At 41.3% G+C, this 20,042-nt stretch overlaps 1 protein-coding gene across 4 annotated transcripts; it reads right to left on the reverse strand.

Annotated features, from left to right (window-relative positions):
- Positions 1-108: 108 nt before the first annotated feature.
- LOC110382332 (calcium-independent phospholipase A2-gamma) lies at positions 109-15,758 on the reverse strand. Of its 4 annotated transcripts, XM_049850034.2 has the most exons (7): positions 15,513-15,748; positions 14,746-14,960; positions 13,533-13,816; positions 11,224-11,361; positions 2,495-2,584; positions 1,358-2,331; positions 109-1,276 (listed from the first exon to the last, which is right to left on the reverse strand). In XM_049850034.2, exons 2-7 carry the CDS (start codon positions 14,864-14,866, stop codon positions 1,159-1,161), a joined length of 1,725 nt encoding a protein of 574 aa, XP_049705991.2. In that variant the 5' UTR covers positions 14,867-14,960; positions 15,513-15,748; the 3' UTR covers positions 109-1,158. The 4 variants fall into 4 exon arrangements, 1 of the variants encoding a protein (XP_049705991.2); XR_010277687.1 differs by lacking the exons at positions 109-1,276; positions 1,358-2,331; positions 2,495-2,584; positions 11,224-11,361; positions 13,533-13,816 and having other exon boundaries at positions 14,949-15,086; positions 15,513-15,758; XR_010277686.1 differs by lacking the exons at positions 109-1,276; positions 1,358-2,331; positions 2,495-2,584; positions 11,224-11,361; positions 13,533-13,816 and having other exon boundaries at positions 14,949-15,086; positions 15,374-15,758.
- Positions 15,759-20,042: the final 4,284 nt, after the last annotated feature.

The following is a 20,042-nucleotide window of genomic DNA, read 5'->3' on the forward strand; positions in this document are numbered from 1 at the left end:
ACACAAAAAATTACATAAGTTTTCTGACATCAGGTAATCAAACCACTTTTGACAACCCCTTCAAAACTATGGGGTTATGCAGAATTCGGAAATGAGTAAAACGAAATTCAGAATTAAATAATAATTTATTATCACATTTGCTGATTTAACATTAAACTTTAAACATATCGCCACTAGTGGAGTACGACTGTCACGTCGCTGCAGCTCGCCTCAAATAACTTGACGCTTCTGAAGTTGCCCACTTACTTACTAGTGAGTGCACAATACTGTTCATGCGAGACGCGACAACTTCACACTGCTTCACGAGCTCACTTCAGAGGGGTAAAGTTATTAGACGTGAGCCGAGAGTCGTGACATTCAAACTAAACTTGTAGTAACTAATGAAATGACTAGATTGTATGATGACCGTCGTCACATGTCGCTACTACGGTGATGCTTAACAGTACAATATATATATCACATTCATTAACATTATTTATAAAGTATAAAATGCACCGATAATAATCAATAACAATAGTGAAACTTTACACATAACTTTACAAAACAAATATGTAGCTCTAAGCTCACGCTGAACATCGCGCTAAGGTACGGAACATCAGCGAGTGTTCGCCGCGTCGCGTCGGTCGCCGACACTCGCTGAAGGCAAAGTATTTACAATACAGTCAACTATTACACCTAATAATATCAGCGTCGAGTCGCTCCGCTCTTGTAGAACATCACACGACTCATATCTAACTAAAACTAAATCCGACGCTAATTATCAATTTGCAGCACTTTGTTTTTCGTCCGATTTTATATTTGTCTAGAAATCTATCAAAAGTAGAAAATTATGTGCTAATAAACTTTTTTACAATAAAAAGTAAGTACAGCACTTAGTCTCTCAATATGCATGATGGTTCCCGACATCTGTATTTTAAAAACATATTGGACACGACATTTGGTGGTTTTTTCTCATAAACTACGAAGTGTACAGACGTCAGCAGGACAACCTACTCGAATCTGCAAAATTTTACCAATCGAACACTTGCCTTCAACTTTTGTGATATGCTGTCGTCTGTACAAAGAGATCACGAGTCTATTCCACCTTTTGTTAAGTTTTAGTCAAATGAAGTGACCAATATTAGTCGGTAAAGTAACTAGTGCGGCAGTGTGTGTGAGTCAGTCTGCGATGCCGGCGAGGATGGCCTGTCGCTTGGCGGCGTCCGTCACGCGCTGCAGCAGCCCGCGCCGCCGGCACAGCTGCGCCGCCGCCTGCTCGAACTTGTGCTGGTTGCGTCTGCACATACATACAGAGAGTTATATACCTGCGCATGTGTGTGTGTGATGGCTAGCTGCAGTGTATGTGTGTGTGACGTACCTGATGTATGCATGCGTGTCGACGACGAGGTTGTCGAGCTTGGCCTTGTCGATCTCGTCCATGGCGCAGTCCTGCATGAGCGGCGGGTTGAAGCGGAAGTACCCGCCGGCGGGGAACAGGTCGTTCATGACCAGGTGCACGCCCTCCGTGTCGGTCGCCGAGTCCAGGATCTTGTTGAACTTGTCGCGCCAGCTGGTGGGCTGCTGCCGGTCCGCCAGTGCACTAGTGAGGCGCCGGTAGTCCGTGTGCGCGGACAGCGCCCGCCCCGTGCCCAGCGACACGAGCGAGCCGCGCGCGACGGCCGCGGCGCCGAACAGCAGGCGCGCCTCGTGCACGGCGACGGCCGCCGGGTTGTTGACGAGGATGCCGCCGTCCTGGTGCAGCAGCCCGTCGTGCCGGAACTCGTCGAAGTAGGTGGGCGCGGCGGCCGACGCCCGCACGGCCGCCCACAGCGGCGCCCGCGACGTGCCCGGGAACACGCTGCGGCGCCGCCAGCCCACCTCGTAGCTGCGGAACAGGAAGGGCGCCAGGCGCGAGCCGCGGTTCACGACGCAGGACACGATGGCGAGCTTGGGCGCGTGGCTGCGGTTGCAGTGCGTGAGCGTGACGTCGCGCAGGTTGTCCTGCAGCAGCCGCTCCCACGCCTGCGTGTCGTAGTAGGCGTGCGTCCACACGAGCCGCGCGCCGCCGCCCAGCAGCGACGTGTTGCCGAACATGTCCTGCGACAGCGTGTAGTACATGTGCCGCGCGGAGTCCAGCGTGCCGGCGCCGCCACAGAGGACGGCCGCGATGATGGCGCCGGTGCTGACGCCCGCCACGTAGTCGAACAGCTCGGTGACGCGGCGCCCCGACAGCCGCTCCAGGTGGCGCAGCATCTCGATGGCGATGATGCCGCGGATGCCGCCGCCGTCCAGCGCCAGGATGTTGGCGCCCGGCCCGCGCGGCGGCCCGCAGTACCCCACCAGCGCCAGCGCCTGCGGAGACACACAGACACATACACTCGTGTGTCGTGCTGGAATAATGGATAAAGAACCAACCTCTCAAGTATGAAGGTGATATAACTGGATTGCGGAGGTCAGATAGACAGTCGCTCCTTGTAAAGGTTGATAGGCAGATGATGATGACTTAGCCACGTACCTCATTGACGACGCCGTCGATCTCCTTGGCGAGCGGCTCGGCGTGGTCGAGGCTGTCCTGCACGCGCAGCAGCGCCCGCACCGCGCCCTCCTGCGACACACATACCGTCAGTCCAGCACGTCACAGCGAAACTACCACCGCGGTGTAAACACACTGTTTGTACACGCGGACATTGCTATCACTGCGGGGCTCAACAAACGCTGTGTTATTTACAAACATTCGGGTGCATCTATCAGATGAATGACCTAGCCCAAATTCAATGCTAGTGAGAGAAATGTCCAGATGTAAACATTGCATGTACCTATATAATACAATTATTGCAAAGTAATATATAACTACTACATATCTATTTATGTATATTTTAGTCGATGTAATAAGTTTTGCGAAATGCTTCCGCGTCTATATTTTGCGCTCGTGCCTCGCGCACCGCGTCCGCCAAAAGCATTTCGCAAGATATGTAGTGCCAAATGATGCCACCACACACGTGATGACCAATAGGTCAAGTCGACAATCGCCGCGCTATACTGTAGCAGTTGGACATTATTCTAGTTATTGTTTATTGTTCTAGTAGTCCTTCTGTAGTGTGTTGTATGGTGACTCTGTGTTGTGTGAGTGTATCGCACGGCGAAGGTCGCATATCTATAAGCATTGGTGTAATGAGTCGGACACATGCGCTCTATCTGCAATGTTTGTTACAACCGAGATACTGTGCTGACGTCACTGTGACGAGCGTCATCAATTCATTATATAAGTTGAGCAGATATGAAGCCTGAAGTTCATGTGTCGCAGACTCGCAGTCATTCGGATGAATTTGCTATTTTATGAATGAATAGCGCGTTCATTAAATGACTAGGCCGAACGTTGATTGAACAAGCGTCACTCAACGTCCAACTTGTACAAAACAAATATGGCGCCCAACAGCTTACATAGATGGTATTTACTGTGTTGATATTTTTTCGTTTTCTTTTAAGCATGTTTTTTGTAAATAGCGTAATAGCATGGATTTATGCCCATTTTCACCAACAAATACTTAAATTAAGGGATCCCCTAAGAGCATTTACGGAACACTTAATAAGAATTTCGTTTTCACCAAAGTTTAGGTATCCCTTATCCATAGTAATTTATGTGGGATTGAATGTTTCTGAACGATTGAGATGTGTGTAAGATGATGGACGTTTCTAAACGAATGAGTGGGAGTAAGAGGGAATGAATGAATGAGAGTGAGAGATTGGTTTTGAGATTTTAATTTAAAGATGGAAGAGTTAACAGATAGACGATGTACCTAACGATTTTAAGTAAAAAAATAGTAATAAATAGTTTAGATTGAAATTCAACGGTTATTATTTAATTACGCAAGTATTCCACGAACCCTGATCCCCGCAGTTTTGGGGGCTCGTCCGGGATCAGTGCTGTGGATAGGATTCGTACCGACGAACAAAGACGCCACGTGGAACGCCATTACGCCTCTGCACACGCCGCACCGGTTTCCTTCGAAAATTACTACGACGACGACGACGACGACTAACGAAAACTACGACGCTACGACTACGACGATTTCAAGAGGATGTCGAAGGATACTGATGCCGGTGGTTCACCAGACCACGAGCAGCTCTGGTACACCAAGGACGCCGTTCCATCGTTCAGCGGGCAGGACAAAACGTACCCCGTCTCGAAATGGATTCAAGATATCGAGGATAATAAAGACATATTCCAGTGGTCACCAATACAACAGCTCATCGTCGCCAGGCGCTCGCTTACTGGTACAGCCGCGCTCTGGTTCCGAGCCGAAAAAACCTTCAAGACATGGGACGAGTTGAAAACGGCTATCTCAAAGGAATTTCCTGACACGTTGGATCAAAAAACAGTGCATGAATTAATGAGTGCGCGTAGAAAAAAACCCAGTGAGTCCCTATTAGAGTACCTATATGCAATGAAGGAATTAGGAAAACGTGGTAAAATGCCGGACTATATCGCCATCCGCTACATTGTAGACGGGATACCTGACTTAGAGAGTAACAAAATCATGCTTTACGGTGTTACGACATATGCAGATCTAAAAGAAAAGTTTAAAATTTATGAGATGGTGAAAGAAAAAATGAAGGCGAGAACATTGAGTGTGCGCAGTAAGCCTCAAGCGGTGAGTCACAATGATTATCATAAGCCATTTCAACCAAGATGTTACAGCTGCGGCGATCGAAGCCACATGTCAGACCAGTGCCCGAATAGCAGTAAAGGCAAGAAATGTTTCCATTGTAACGATTTTGGGCATATTTCGGTAGAATGTCCGAATAAGAAGCATGCAACGCCTTCAAAACATTCATGCAATCAAGAAAGATGGCGGCGGCGGTGAACGAACAACCCGAACAACTGAACGGCACGAATATCCACGGAGTCGCCCGACACCGGACGCAGCTACGCGACTTCCGCCGAAGCAGACCTACTTCACGAGTGAGATTGAGAACGAGAGCGATCGCGATGAGATCGACGACGTCGTGCACGATGTTCATGTTGTCAACACGGTATGAAGTGCGCCACGATTCATGATGAACGAAACGCAACGTATGACAGTGACAGCTCATCAAGTGACGTTATCGATCAAGATCAAGATGTCAATAATAACAACAACATAGCACTGTTTACATCGAAATCGCGCCAGAAACCGCTGAAAACGGTGGAAATATGCGGTAAACCAACAGATGCGCTGGTGGATTCGGGCAGCGATATCAATCTTATTACGGATGAGTGTCGTCGTCAACTAGGAATGAGTGTTAACGGTGATAGTGTTTCGGTCAGTGGCTTAGGTTTATCAGTGATAAAAACGAGTGGTTCGTGCACAGTGGACATTGTTATAGACAATAAGAAATACGAAAACGTTAAGTTTTATGTTATCTCAAAACGTGAAATGCCTTTTTGTATCATATTAGGCAATGATTTTTTACAAAGAGTGACAATGTGTATGAGTGGTAATTCTGTGTGGTTTGGTAGTAAAGATGACGAGTGGTTGAGCTGTATGTTGAGTGAGGCTTATGCGTGCTCTGATTTTCCTTCCACAGATCACATTAAAGATAACAAGGTGCGAAACAAAGTTCAACAGTTAGTTAAAAGTTACAAACCTCAGCAAGGTAAAGAATCTCCCATACAAATGAAGATTATTGTCAAGGATGATGTCCCTGTAGCACAACGTCCCCGAAGGATTTCATTGAAAGAACAACAAGAGGTAGAAACACAAGTTAAAGAATGGTTAGATAAAGGCATTGTTCGGGTAAGTCACTCTGAATATGCTAGTCCCTTAGTACTTGTTCGGAAAAAGGATAGATCTGTGAGAAAATGTGTTTATCACAGAAAATTGAAGCCAAAGGTCCGAGGTCCCTACAAATTTAGGAAAGTTAAAATGAAAGACTGTTACGACGTAGAAAAAGTATACAATGAAGAAAGAGATGTATGCCAGTTGATTTTATTTAGTTTAAGTATTGTTTAAAAATAAGTTTAACTGTTTGTCAAAAAAGTTGTTAGTCATGTTTAATACCTAAGATATTTTGTTAAATTCTAAGAAGATCCTTTGTTTAGTTTTAAAAAGTTTTTTTGTTTAATTTAAGCCTTACGATGTAAACTCAATGATGTTTATTTGGTGAAGTGTCTGAGGACAGACACTCCGTCAGGATGACCGAATGTGGGATTGAATGTTTCTGAACGATTGAGATGTGTGTAAGATGATGGACGTTTCTAAACGAATGAGTGGGAGTAAGAGGGAATGAATGAATGAGAGTGAGAGATTGGTTTAAAAGATTGGTATTTAAAGATGGGGGAGTTAAGAGATTAAAGACGATGTACCTAACGATTTTATGTAAAAAAAAAATAGTAATAAATAGTTTAGATTGAAATTCAACGGTTATTATTGAATTACGCAAGTACTCCACGAACCCTGATCCCCACAGTTTTGGGGGCTCGTCCGGGATCAGTGCTGTGGATACGATTCGTACCGACGAACAAAGACGCCACGTGGAACGCCATTACGCCTCTGCACGCCGCACCGGTTTCCTTCGAAAATTACTACGACGACGACGACGACTAACGAAAACTACGACGCTACGACTAAGTTCAAGACATGGGACGAGTTGAAAACGGCTATCTCAAAGGAATTTCCTGACACGTTGGATCAAAAAACAGTGCATGAATTAATGAGTGCGCGTAGAAAAAAACCCAGTGAGTCCCTATTAGAGTACCTATATACAATGAAGGAATTAGGAAAACGTGGTAAAATGCCGGACTATATCGCCATCCGCTACATTGTAGACGGGATACCTGACTTAGAGAGTAACAAAATCATGCTTTACGGTGTTACGACATATCCAGATCTAAAAGAAAAGTTTAAAATTTATGAGATGGTGAAAGAAAAAATGAAGGCGAGAACATTGAGTGTGCGCAGTAAGCCTCAAGCGGTGAGTCACAATGATTATCATAAGCCATTTCAACCAAGATGTTACAGCTGCGGCGATCGAAGCCACATGTCAGACCAGTGCCCGAATAGCAGTAAAGGCAAGAAATGTTTCCATTGTAACGATTTTGGGCATATTTCGGTAGAATGTCCGAATAAGAAGCATGCAACGCCTTCAAAACATTCATGCAATCAAGAAAGATGGCGGCGGCGGTGAACGAACAACCCGAACAACTGAACGGCACGAATATCCACGGAGTCGCCCGACACCGGACGCAGCTACGCGACTTCCGCCGAAGCAGACCTACTTCACGAGTGAGATTGAGAACGAGAGCGATCGCGATGAGATCGACGACGTCGTGCACGATGTTCATGTTGTCAACACGGGTATGAAGTGCGCCACGATTCATGATGAACGAAACGCAACGTATGACAGTGACAGCTCATCAAGTGACGTTATCGATCAAGATCAAGATGTCAATAATAACAACAACATAGCACTGTTTACATCGAAATCGCGCCAGAAACCGCTGAAAACGGTGGAAATATGCGGTAAACCAACAGATGCGCTGGTGGATTCGGGCAGCGATATCAATCTTATTACGGATGAGTGTCGTCGTCAACTAGGAATGAGTGTTAACGGTGATAGTGTTTCGGTCAGTGGTTTAGGTTTATCAGTGATAAAACGAGTGGTTCGTGCACAGTGGACATTGTTATAGACAATAAGAAATACGAAAACGTTAAGTTTTATGTTATCTCGAAACGTGAAATGCCTTTTTGTATCATATTAGGCAATGATTTTTTACAAAGAGTGACAATGTGTATGAGTGGTAATTCTGTGTGGTTTGGTAGTAAAGATGACGAGTGGTTGAGCTGCATGTTGAGTGAGGCTTATGTGTGCTCTGATTTTCCTTCCACAGATCATATTAAAGATAACAAGGTGCGAAACAAAGTTCAACAGTTAGTTAAAAGTTACAAACCTCAGCAAGGTAAAGAATCTCCCATACAAATGAAGATTATTGTCAAGGATGATGTCCCTGTAGCACAACGTCCCCGAAGGATTTCATTGAAAGAACAACAAGAGGTAGAAACACAAGTTAAAGAATGGTTAGATAAAGGCATTGTTCGGGTAAGTCACTCTGGATATGCTAGTCCCTTAGTACTTGTTCGGAAAAAGGATGGATCCGTGAGAATATGTGTTGATTATAGAAAATTGAACCAGAAGATTTTAAAAGATGAATTTCCTCTTCCCTTAATTGACGACTGCATCGATAAACTATCTGGTGGTAGATATTTTAGTGTGATTGATTTAAAAAATGGATTTTTCCATTTACCTGTCAGTGAGGAATCCATAAAGTACACTGCTTTTGTAACCCATCACGGCCAATTTGAATTTTTAAGGGCCCCATTCGGACTATCTATTTGTCCAAATTATTTCATGAGGTTCGTGTCTATAGTTTTCAGAGACCTGATATCTTCAGGTAAAGTTATAATATTTATTGATGACATAATAATTCCAGCGGTAAGCGAACAAATGGCAGTAACAAGATTGATGGAAGTTCTGGAAGTTGCCGCAGAATATGGACTGCAGATTAATTGGAAGAAAGCTAGCCTGATTACCCCAAAAATTACCTTTCTTGGACATATAATTGAAAACGGAGAAGTACGACCATCATTAGAGAAAACTGAAGCAATCATGAAATTTCCTGAACCACAAACAACAAAACAGGTACATAGTTTTGTTGGATTAGCCTATATTTTAGAAAATACATATTTAATTTTGCAACAATAGCAAGTCCGTTAACTGACTTATTGAAGAAGGATACCCCATTTGTTTTTGGTGAACGAGAAAGAGAGGCTTTTAATATTTTAAAACAAAAGTTGGCAAGTGGTCCAGTTCTAAAGATTTTCAATTCCAGATTACCCACAGAATTGCATACTGATGCGTCAAGCTTGGCCTATGCAGCTATTCTTATGCAGAGATGAAGATGGTAACCTGCATCCAGTTTACTACATGAGTAGAAAGACCAACGAATTTGAGAAGAAGTATTCGAGCTACGAGCTTGAGGCATTAGCTATCATAGAGGGTGTGAAGAAATTTCGACATTATCTATATGGTATAACATTCAAAATAGTTACGGATTGTCAAGCCTTCCAATTAACACTCAGAAAGAAAGACTTAACCACCAGAGTAGCAAGATGGGCACTACTACTTCAGGAATTTGACTTTGTTGTTGAGCATCGCTCAGGAAGCAGAATGCAACATGTAGACGCACTAAGTCGTAATCCATATGTTGGTGTAGTCACGAGAATACAAGATAGTTTGAGGAAAGCACAAGAGCTTGATGACGGTCTCAAAGCCATCTCAATGGTTTTGAAAGATAAATCATATGAAGATTACTTTTTGCAGAACGGTCTCTTGTATAAAGGTGCAGACAAACTTTTAGTAGTACCTAAAAGTATGGAACTTGCAGTTATCGAGAAGGCTCACTCAAATGGACATTTCTCATCAAAAAGGACGATTGATCTTATAAGCAAAGATTACTACATCAAGGATTTAGAAAGAAAAGTTAAAGATTACATTGTAACTTGTATACCATGCCTGTTGGCCACAACAAAAACAAGGAAAGAAGGATTTCTACATCCCATTGATAAGGGAGATAGACCATTGCATACAGTGCATCTAGATCACATTGGTCCTATGTGTGAAACCAAGAAACAATACAATTATATACTGACGGTTATTGACGCTTTTACCAAATTTGTTTGGCTATTTCCAACGAAGACTGTATCAGCTAATGAAACTATAAACAAGTTATTGATTTATCAGCAGGCATTTGGAAATCCTGTGCGCTTCATCACAGATCGCGGAACAGCTTTTACCAGCACTGAGTTTGCAGAATTCTGTAATGCTGAAGGCATTGAACAGGTGAAGATTACCACAGGAGTACCTCGTGGAAATGGGCAGGTGGAGCGAGTTCACAGGACAATAATATCAGTACTCACGAAGTTATGTATTGAGAAGCCATCCCTATGGTATAAACACGTTAGCCAGGTTCAGAGAGCTATCAACAGCACGTTTCATAGGAGTATAAACACAACGCCATTTGAGTTATTAACAGGAGTCAAAATGAAGACAGGTAAAGATGCAGAAATATACAATTTAATACAACAGGAAGAAATTGATGAGTTTGCTGACAGTAGAGAACAACTTAGGTTAAAGGCTAAAGAACAGATCCTTAAAATACAAGAAGAGAATAAAAGAAACTACAACAGAAGCAGGAAGGAATGTACTAAATACGACGTTGGAGAATTAGTAGCTATTAAACGCACTCAGTTTGGAGGTGGACTCAAATTGAAGCCAAAGTTCCTAGGTCCCTACAAAATTACAAGAATTAAAGGGAAAGACCGTTATGATGTAGAAAAGGTATACAATGGAGAAGGAGACGGCCCTAACAGAACTTCTACCTCTGTAGACAATATGAAGAAATGGCCGATTATAGGAGAATAAGGGTAATATTCTATTCTATTTCTGATGTAACAAACTTCATTTTATTTTCTAGTGAAAAAGAGATGTATGCCAGTTGATTTTATTTAGTTTAAGTATTGTTTAAAAATAAGTTTAACTGTTTGTCAAAAAAGTTGTTAGTCATGTTTAATACCTAAGATATTTTGTTAAATTCTAAGAAGATCCTTTGTTTAGTTTTAAAAAGATTTTTTGTTTAATTTAAGCCTTACGATGTAAACTCAATGATGTTTATTTGGTGAAGTGTCTGAGGACAGACACTCCGTCAGGATGACCGAATGTGGGATTGAATGTTTCTGAACGATTGAGATGTGTGTAAGATGATGGACGTTTCTAAACGAATGAGTGGGAGTAAGAGGGAATGAATGAATGAGAGTGAGAGATTGGTTTTGAGATTTTAATTTAAAGATGGAAGAGTTAACAGATAGACGATGTACCTAACGATTTTAAGTAAAAAAATAGTAATAAATAGTTTAGATTGAAATTCAACGGTTATTATTTAATTACGCAAGTATTCCACGAACCCTGATCCCCGCATTTATGTCAAAATTGGGAGAGCCCTTATTCTAAGTGGCACTTAGATTAAGAGATTGTTGGTGAAAATGGGCATAACTCTTTATTACGCCGACGCCCGGCTACTTTCAAATAAATATTGGAAACTAGACTGTATTCCATTCAAGTCAAGAAGACATCGAACGTTACATTCAATGACTTGACAAGTTGTCGTAATGAATTGAGCCGTATGACTGGAGCTGCAACAGTGCTCACCTTGATGGCGTAGTCCCGCGCCTCGGGGTACTCGTGCAGATGCTCGACGAGTCGCTCGGCGCGGCGCAGCACGCTGTCGCGCGAGGTGGCCGCCGATACCGCGCCGATCACGTACGCCGTGCGCGACGCTATCGACGACTGCACAACACATGCAACACATCACTTATACACTCAATCATTTATTGCATTCCACAATGCGTTTCTTAGGTGGTAAATTGAAAATTATTAGATCATCATGGACTCTGTCGGGCACAGCAAAGTAAAAGTAGGAGAGAGGAAGAGAGCTTAATTAAGTTTTATTTAATACATATTCTAATCATTTTATTTTTCATTTAAATATTCGTTGACACTATATAATAAAAATTTTTTAGCAAAAACTGTTTTACTTTACTTATAAATAGGTCTAATTTCGACATTTCGTTTCATTCTAGCAGCTAGAATAGAATAGACGATCGTCTCTATCGTCAATCTTGTCATAACGAGACGGACTTATTCCGTGTTCTGGAAAGCACGATAAACAGCTGAATCTCAGCTGACATTTGAACATCTTTGTCAGTCGTTACAGGGAATCAGAATCCAGAAAGTCTGAATACTAGTCTTGCCAAGGGGTATTGTGTTGCCTGGGCAACTGAGTTGTGGAAGTCAGATAGGCAGTCACTCCATGTAAAACACTGATACCCAGCTCCATTCGGTTAGACTGGAAGCCGACTGCAAATTAGGTAGTTGGGAAAAGGCTAAACAGATGATAGCTCTTTTCTATCTTCTACTAGAGAGGTATCGATTGAATAACAAACCGGTGCAGGTGCACCTAGCATGTGTATCAGTCCATTCGTACGTTGATTCAAAACAAGCGTTGACAGCGTAACATCAGTGCGATAGATATGGTTATGTAAGCACAGCCGCGCTACCAACTTAACGCACACCTGGAACATCATCAGTGGCGCGGCGCCAGCACACACGCATCACTTCTATTCTTGCTGTGCCTTATTGTCTCTTTCCATACTTATAGCAATGCTATTATTAATATTACAGATTAACCCAATGAAAGAATTTGTACCTGACCTGTTGAGGACAGGCCTGGGGGTCTGTTTATCATATTTATTAATTCATTGATAAAGAAACACTAAGCCGCGTCGAGTGACATCGTAAAAGTTTAGCAAATCATTTCCTCAAGATATGATATTATTCACTAAATGATTACAGCACAACACCTCAAGGCTTTTCCCAAATGCGTCGCAAATTCGTTCAGACTTTATCTCCGTATGCGATGGCATTGATAAAGAGATAATGTTGTTTATTGCGTGATACAAGCAGCCAGGCCTCCTGCGACGCTCAGCTGGTGGGTGTACTCGAGCTAGCGAGCGTCGCGGCTGCCTACAATAACAACACGCACATAGTGCACTCACTGACTCACTAACAACAACATGCCGCACATAGCTCTCGCACTAATCAACAAACATGTTTTGATTCCTTCTCATAATTGAAAGCCAACAATCAATGAGCGCTTAAAATACAATTACATTCTTACTATTATTGACTACTTAGGCAAAAGCCTTGTAAGATTTGTACATATGTATGATGATTAGCTAACTCTTTAGCGCAAAAATACAGAATGGATTTTAATGAATCTTGGCAGTTATACATATAGCTTACATATGTAACATAATAATAATCCTTATAGGCTACTTCTTACGCAGGAGCAGGAAGTAGACACGGATGAAGCTGTGTGCGGATACTATTCTATATCCCCAGCATAATAGGGAATATATTATTATATTCCCAGCTCGGTGGTGCGGGAAGTGCTCGCGGCTGATTACACATGGTGACGCACGCCGCCATTTCTCTGCTCTATTTATACAAGTGAATGAGATAACCTCGGCTCTGCAGGGCGACGTGCGTTACATACATATCGTCAAATCACTTCGCTGATTCTGTGCCTCATAGATAACAGCTGATCACATATAGAAACAGAAACATGTCTTAACCTTCTGTCCCTATCTGGGCTGCGGCAGTGTACATGCAGTGTATGGCATATCATCCCGGCGCCATGCATGTTGTCGCTAGTTAATGTCAATCACATCGCTGCACCGCGCATCCGGAACCCGCCTTATGCGCGTGATCATGTCTAATGCACTTACCGGCGCTATTTGTGCGCTCACTAATACGCACGCAGGTGACTGGTTTGTTACCAAAACGATGTAAACATTTCCTAGAAACAGGGGAAACTCAAACAGCTCTCTCTTACATCCTCTACACTTTACACTGTTACTGACTAGATTGATAGTTTACGTAGTAGTGTCGCGGCTGACCTTAGAGACTGAACTCTTCTGCTCCTTCCAGGTGGGCTGTGAGATCTTGCCGAGCTGCGTGTCCTTCTTGAGGCGCAGGCCCTGCAGCAGCCCCTCCACGCTGAGCTCGCCGCCGGTCGACTCCCTGGGCTTGGGCTCACTCGCCGGCTTCACGACTTTACTATTTGTGTCCTCAGCAGCATTGTTGGGTTTGACATCTGCTTCTGTCTTGTCAGCCTCCGCGCCCGCGGCATACCTGCCGGACAGCCGCGCCGACACTGCCTTCTCAAACTTCTGTATTAGATCTGTAACAGATGGAATCACAATTGAGAATACATTACTATCACTTGCCACTATTTCATATCTAGCTCTGAATTCTCAGAAGTTTATGGCCGCAATAGCCAGCTTCATTAAAATTATTTAACATAAGTTCACCGATTGAGAACATATCACTACATAGAATAAGACAAAGTCGCTTTTCTGTCCCTTTATCCCTTTATATGCTTAAATCTTCGATACTATGCAACCAATTTTCATGCAGTTTTTTTAATAAGCTGTTTCAAGAGTAAGGTTTATGGGTATAAAACATGCATAATATAGAAGAGATACACTAATAATTTTAGAGGTGTCTGATGGGATGTTATAAATCAGCTATAATATAACTCTGTTACGAGCGAAGTGAGGACGGGCCACTAGTATATAATGTTTATCTAAACTCTTTGCTAAAACATAGGCTCTTTATGAGTGTTGCTTGTGACCGCTTTATGTTTTAAAAGGTTTTGATGACTGGAATATGTAAAATGTATGAGAATTGCTACGAGTGGTTTAACCCTGTTATTTAACACTCCTATTTTAGTTGTGTTTTACCCATCATAAAATGACCCACTGAGTCATTTATCGCTAACTTTGCATTTTTTTAAAACTTTCAACCAGGAATTAGTGTCAGTCAGACAGAATTTACACAAGGTTTAATAACTTTCCAAGAAATTCACCATTATTACTAATTTAGAAGCTAGAAATATGCTTTTCTACCCTTTTAATGCTAGAAACATATTCCAGTCATTAAAACCTTTTGAAATATCTATACAGAAAGTTGTTAAAACCAAGACAGGTGCCCGTTTTCTTGCAAAAGAGTCTAATATCATCTGTTTAATGATATGTGTCAGTGTGTCAACGTCCTGACGTGAACCTGACGCGGGCGTTGTGCGTGAGTATGTGTGTGTGAGGTACGTACTGTCCCACTGGTCCGGCGTGGCGGGCTTCAGCTTCTGCACCAGCTTCTCCACCTCCGCGTTGAGATTGCTGAGCGACAGGTAGTGCCGGATCACGCGCCACTGCCCGCCCAGCGACGACATCTTCCCTCTCACCACACTACACACGAGCACTGGCGCCTTCTAGAAGTCTCGCGCACTCTCCACTGCACTTTATAAATATGTTCCACACCAATGTCTGACACAAACAATCCTTTGTATTAGTCTTGTTACTCAAAAAGGAATGCCACTGTTCGATATGTTTTTTCTTGCAGTTTTCGTATTTTAGCGCCGCGCGACAGCAAGATAAATTATACAATTCGTGCTAAACCCGTACGTTTTGAGTAAAATTCGCAAATAAATATAAATAAATCAATGACAGGTTAACATGACGTAAAATCAGACGATCTAAGCGCTACCAACATCAGCAAATCAAAACAAATCGCAAACCGTTTCGTTACACGGAACAAAATGGGATGAAAAGATAAACTTTTCAAATTATTATTTTTAAATTTTTGGCTATTACTGTTCTTCAAGTAAATATGACGCACTTAATTGTATAAATTAGTGTCAGACTGTTCTACCTGAATAATATTTACGAAGTGAACTCACAGTATTTTTGAAAACAGTATAAAATATTGGCCCAAACGAAACGTAGACAAAAATAAACTCCGCAACACGGTGCGAGGTGGTACGATCACTATGTTCACTATCACTTTCACTAGTCTTCCTGTTTTATTAATAGTTTTACCTCAGAGTTTTACACAAATGTTTTCGTAACGTAGATCTGTCCAAAACACAGTTCCACTAAAGTTTATCAATTCAATTATCGTTGCAGAGTACTCGTGAGTGACTGACTTCCCTGTATACTGCGCTCTCGTAAACAGTGCTCTGAATTATATACTAGCTGTGTAATATCAAAACATGTTTTGACATTGTTTAGATTAGTAATTACGCCTCTAGGTCTGTGTGGTGCGACGTTGGCGCGGGCGGCGCGCTCGACTCGAGCGCTGCTATTCGCCGCGGCCGCCACACCTCTCACGCGACCCACTCAGCGAGAGGCGAGACGAGGCACATTTTTGCATCGTAAACTGATGTAAACAAACATCGTATGATCGCGTTTTGTAACCGGTCCAAGAATTTCCGTGTCAAAACAATGAATACTTCAAAAATAAAATTATTAACCCTAAGACAAGGCTACACTATTTATGAATGTAAATCTGATAAGATTTTTCCTCATATTCCTCTAGACTAGACAACTTTTTAACTTAGAAAATTAATCATGTATTTACTTACCTAACGAAGAAAATTGCTTGCGTGCAATAGGCAGGTGTACTCAGCAAGCTTTTGAACTTAGATAGGTACCTGGGGCGCGAATCTGCAAAGGATCATGCCCATATTAGTATAGAGTCAAAAGTCAGCAACGCCATGCAATGCCCAAATTCCAGTTCTATGTCATACGATAGCTTTATAGCCATATTTGTAAGATATCTAGATTTACACTGATTCAAAAGATATTGGACATTAAACATGATAACTTCCTACTGGTTTTTATACATTTTATCGGTTATAGACAGCATTGCTATTAGTTTTTCACTAGGAACTTCATGATCATCATGAATTCATGACTTAATTGTATGTTATTAGATAAACATGGCAGTTATTTGAATATATTGTATACAGTAAATGAATATATACATGGGCCAATGGAAGAGATTCCAGACCGTAATAAATAAAGTATGATTGAAACGATGTCATGTACTGCAATATCAACAAGAATGTCTTATTTTTTTTAATTTTTAACCGGTGCTTTTTAAGACTTCAAATTATCATTATAATTCTAGTTTTATTTAATAAGGCTATTTTGTGATAGAGTTTCTCTTGGCGTTACTGGGGCACAGATGGGCATGGTCCTTTGTTTTGATATCTAGATTTGCACTGATTCAAAAGATATTGGACATTAAACATGATAACTTCCTACTGGTTTTTATACATTTTATCGTTTATAGACAGTATTGCTATTAGTTTTCACTAGGAACTTCATGATCATCATGAATTTATGATTTATTTGTATGTTATCAGATAAACATGTCAGTTATTTGAATGTATATATATATACATTAAATGAAAATATAACCATACTATGACACTAGCGCCGCATCGTCAAAAAGTCGTGGTGGCCTAGTGGGTAAAACAACCTCTCAAGTATGAGTGCGTGGGTTCGATTACAGGTCAGGCAAGTACCAATACAACTTTTCTAAGTTTTATGTACTTTCTAAGTATATTTTGGACGCCAATGACTTTGGATGGCACAGAAATTCCGGCTACCATTGAACATCCTTGGCAGTCGTTCGTCGAGACGCCAGTCTAACCAAGGGGTATCAGTTTGGCCGGGTAACTCGGTTAAGGAGGTTAGATAAGCTGTAGCTCCTTGTAAAATATTGGCACTCAGCTGAATCCGGTTGGGCTGAAAGCCGACCCTAACAGATAGGAAAAGACTCGAGAGCGGCCACGGTGGCTGTTCTCATTTTAGGAGATTAGCCATCTGTGCAGGAGTGCACGAGCATTTGCGCGAACACAAGTGCACTCACTATTCCTTTACTCTCTTATCCCGATGGGACGGCAGTCCGACACGACCAGAGAGAGATCAGTCGCAGGACCTACATTTACGTGCTCTCGATGCACGGGTGAATCAATCACCAACTTCAAGACTACGGGCTGCTTTGTGAAAGTTTAAGAAACCCACAAAGCGATTTCGGCCCTCGAGCACAGCAGCCGCGCTTGCGACCACTAGACCAACGAGGCAGTCAATTGATTGAGTAACAAGCATACAATACTACGGAAGATTCATTTATTTGAAAATTAGGAAACAAGAACCTAAATATATTTTTTTTTGTGGAGAAGGAACAAATGGTTTATTTTTCTATATTTTTGGAAAGGGAAAAGCATCCAATTAGTCTTACACTAGTATAAAATAAAAATTATTATTTATAAATGTCTACTGTTGAACAACTTCTTTCATAAAACTAACATTTACTGTTTGTCGGGTGACATATCGAAAAGTTAATAGCAAAACACTCGCAGTGACACTCCCTGGTACGACTATGAGGGTTTTGTTAGAACAAAAGATGTTTGGGCAGTCAACTACAAGCCATTTCGAAACAAATTTCATTCAAAATGCGGTAATCACAATATGACCTTGAGGCAAAGTTTACCTGCCCTGTACACACCGGGTGGGTGGGCGGGGCAATTTTTGACGTTTCGTAAAAGATATCGAAACAAGAGTAGTGTCAAAAGAAGCGTCTCCGCGAGAGCTATCCAATGGTATATAATGATAGCTAAGTATAGAGCAAAATTTTAAAGTTTTGGTCGAAAAACAGTTTTTTTCATAAAGTAGATAACAAAACTTCCTACACTCCGAACTCCCGAGCAGGAAGCACTAAATAAATTAGTGGCAACTATCTCAAATCAATAATCATAATGAAAATGGAAGTTTTATTAAAACTTTAACTTTCAAAAGACAGACGTAAGGCATTATAACTTTTAATAAATAATAACATGCTAAAACATGCAGAAGTCTTACCTCAAAACAAAGGACCATGCCCACCTGTGCCCCAGTAACGCCAAGAGAAACTCTATCACAAGATAGCCTTATTAAATAAAAACTAGAATTATAATGATAATTTGAAGTCTTAAAAAGCACCGGTTAAAAAATAAAAAAAATAAGACATTCTTGTTGATATTGCAGTACATGACATCGTTTCAATCATGCTTTATTTATTACGGTCTGCAATCTCTTCCATTGGCCCATGTATATATTCATTTACTGTATACAATATATTCAAATAACTGACATGTTTATCTAATAACATACAATTAAGTCATGAATTCATGATGATCATGAAGTTCCTAGTGAAAAACTAATAGCAATGCTGTCTATAAACGATAAAATGTATAAAAAACCAGTGGGAAGTTATCATGTTTAATGTCCAATATCTTTTGAATCGGTGCTTTATATAATATTAAATCTAGATATCTTACAAATATGGCTATAAAGCTATCGTATGACATAGAACTGGAATTTGGGCATTGCATGGCGTTGCTGACTTTTGACTCAATACTAATATGGGCATGATCCTTTCAAGGTAACCTAACTTGTGTGCAACCTAACTTTGTACGACCTAACTTTGTACAACCTAACATTGCAAACCTAACTTTGTCAAACCTAACTTTGTCAAACCTAACTTTGTCAAACCTAACTTTGTCAAACCTAACTTTGTACAACCTAACTTTGTTAAACCTAACTTTGTACAACCTAACATTGCAATCCTAACTTTTGTCAAACCTAACTTTGTCAAACCTAACCTAACCTAACCTAACATTGCAAACCTAACTTTGTTAAACCTAACTTTGTACAACCTAACATTGCAAACCTAACTTTGTCAAACCTAACTGTACAACCTAACATTGCAATCTAACTTTTGTCAAACCTAACTTTGAGCTAACTTTGTCAAACCTAACTTTGTCAAACCTAACTTTGTACAACCTAACTTTGTTAAACTAACTTTGCAACCTAACATTGCAATCCTAACTTTGTCAAACCTAACTTTGTCAAAAAGATTCTAATGTAGACTTTTAACGGAACTGTATAAAAGATATATTTATCACTTTTCTGCCTAAAGGTTTCATTGCAGAAGTGATTTGTTCTATTGTGCAGGCTTAAGTAGGAATTTGATCCTCTGTTCTACTTATACCCAAATTAAGGCTCCCACAATAGCATTGCCTCTCATTGTGAATACATTCTGTGACAAAGTTAGGTTGTACAAAGTTCGGTTTGACAAAGTTAGTTTTACAAAGTTAGGTTAGGTTAGGTTAGTTAGGTTTACAAAGTTAGGTTAGGTTGGGATAGGTTAGGTTAGGTTAGGTTAGGTTAGGTTAGGTTAGGTTAGGTTAGGTTAGGTTAGGTTAGGTTAGGTTAGGTTAGGTTAGGTTAGGTTAGGTTAGGGGATTAGGTTAGGTTAGGTTAGGTTAGGTTAGGTTAGGTTAGGTTAGGTTAGGTTAGGTTAGGTTAGGTTAGGATTAGGTTAGGTTAGGTTAGGTTAGGTTAGGTTAGGTTAGGTTAGGTTAGGTTAGGTTAGGTTAGGTTTTTTTTTTTATTGAACTTTGTTTTGGTTTAAGATAGCTGTTATTTCGCGTATATGATATGTTGCGGCAGTTTGCGCGATTTGATACGCTTGCTGCCGAAACTTGGGATGTCGCTTTTAAGTTTTGATATCGCTTG

Source organism: Helicoverpa armigera, chromosome 24, assembly GCF_030705265.1.
Source record: "Helicoverpa armigera isolate CAAS_96S chromosome 24, ASM3070526v1, whole genome shotgun sequence".
Classification (NCBI taxonomy): Eukaryota; Metazoa; Arthropoda; class Insecta; order Lepidoptera; family Noctuidae; genus Helicoverpa; species Helicoverpa armigera.

Excerpts from the sequence above, each read along its gene's own strand:
- LOC110382332 (XM_049850034.2), bottom strand. The coding sequence starts at position 14,866 with ATGTCGTCGCTGGGCGGGCAGTGGCGCGTGATCCGGCACTACCTGTCG. Across the intron at positions 13,817-14,745 it reads CACGCCGGACCAGTGGGACA|ATCTAATACAGAAGTTTGAG; the intron begins GTACGTACCTCA and ends CATCTGTTACAG. Across the intron at positions 1,277-1,357 it reads GACACGCATGCATACATCAG|ACGCAACCAGCACAAGTTCG; the intron begins GTACGTCACACA and ends ATGTATGTGCAG.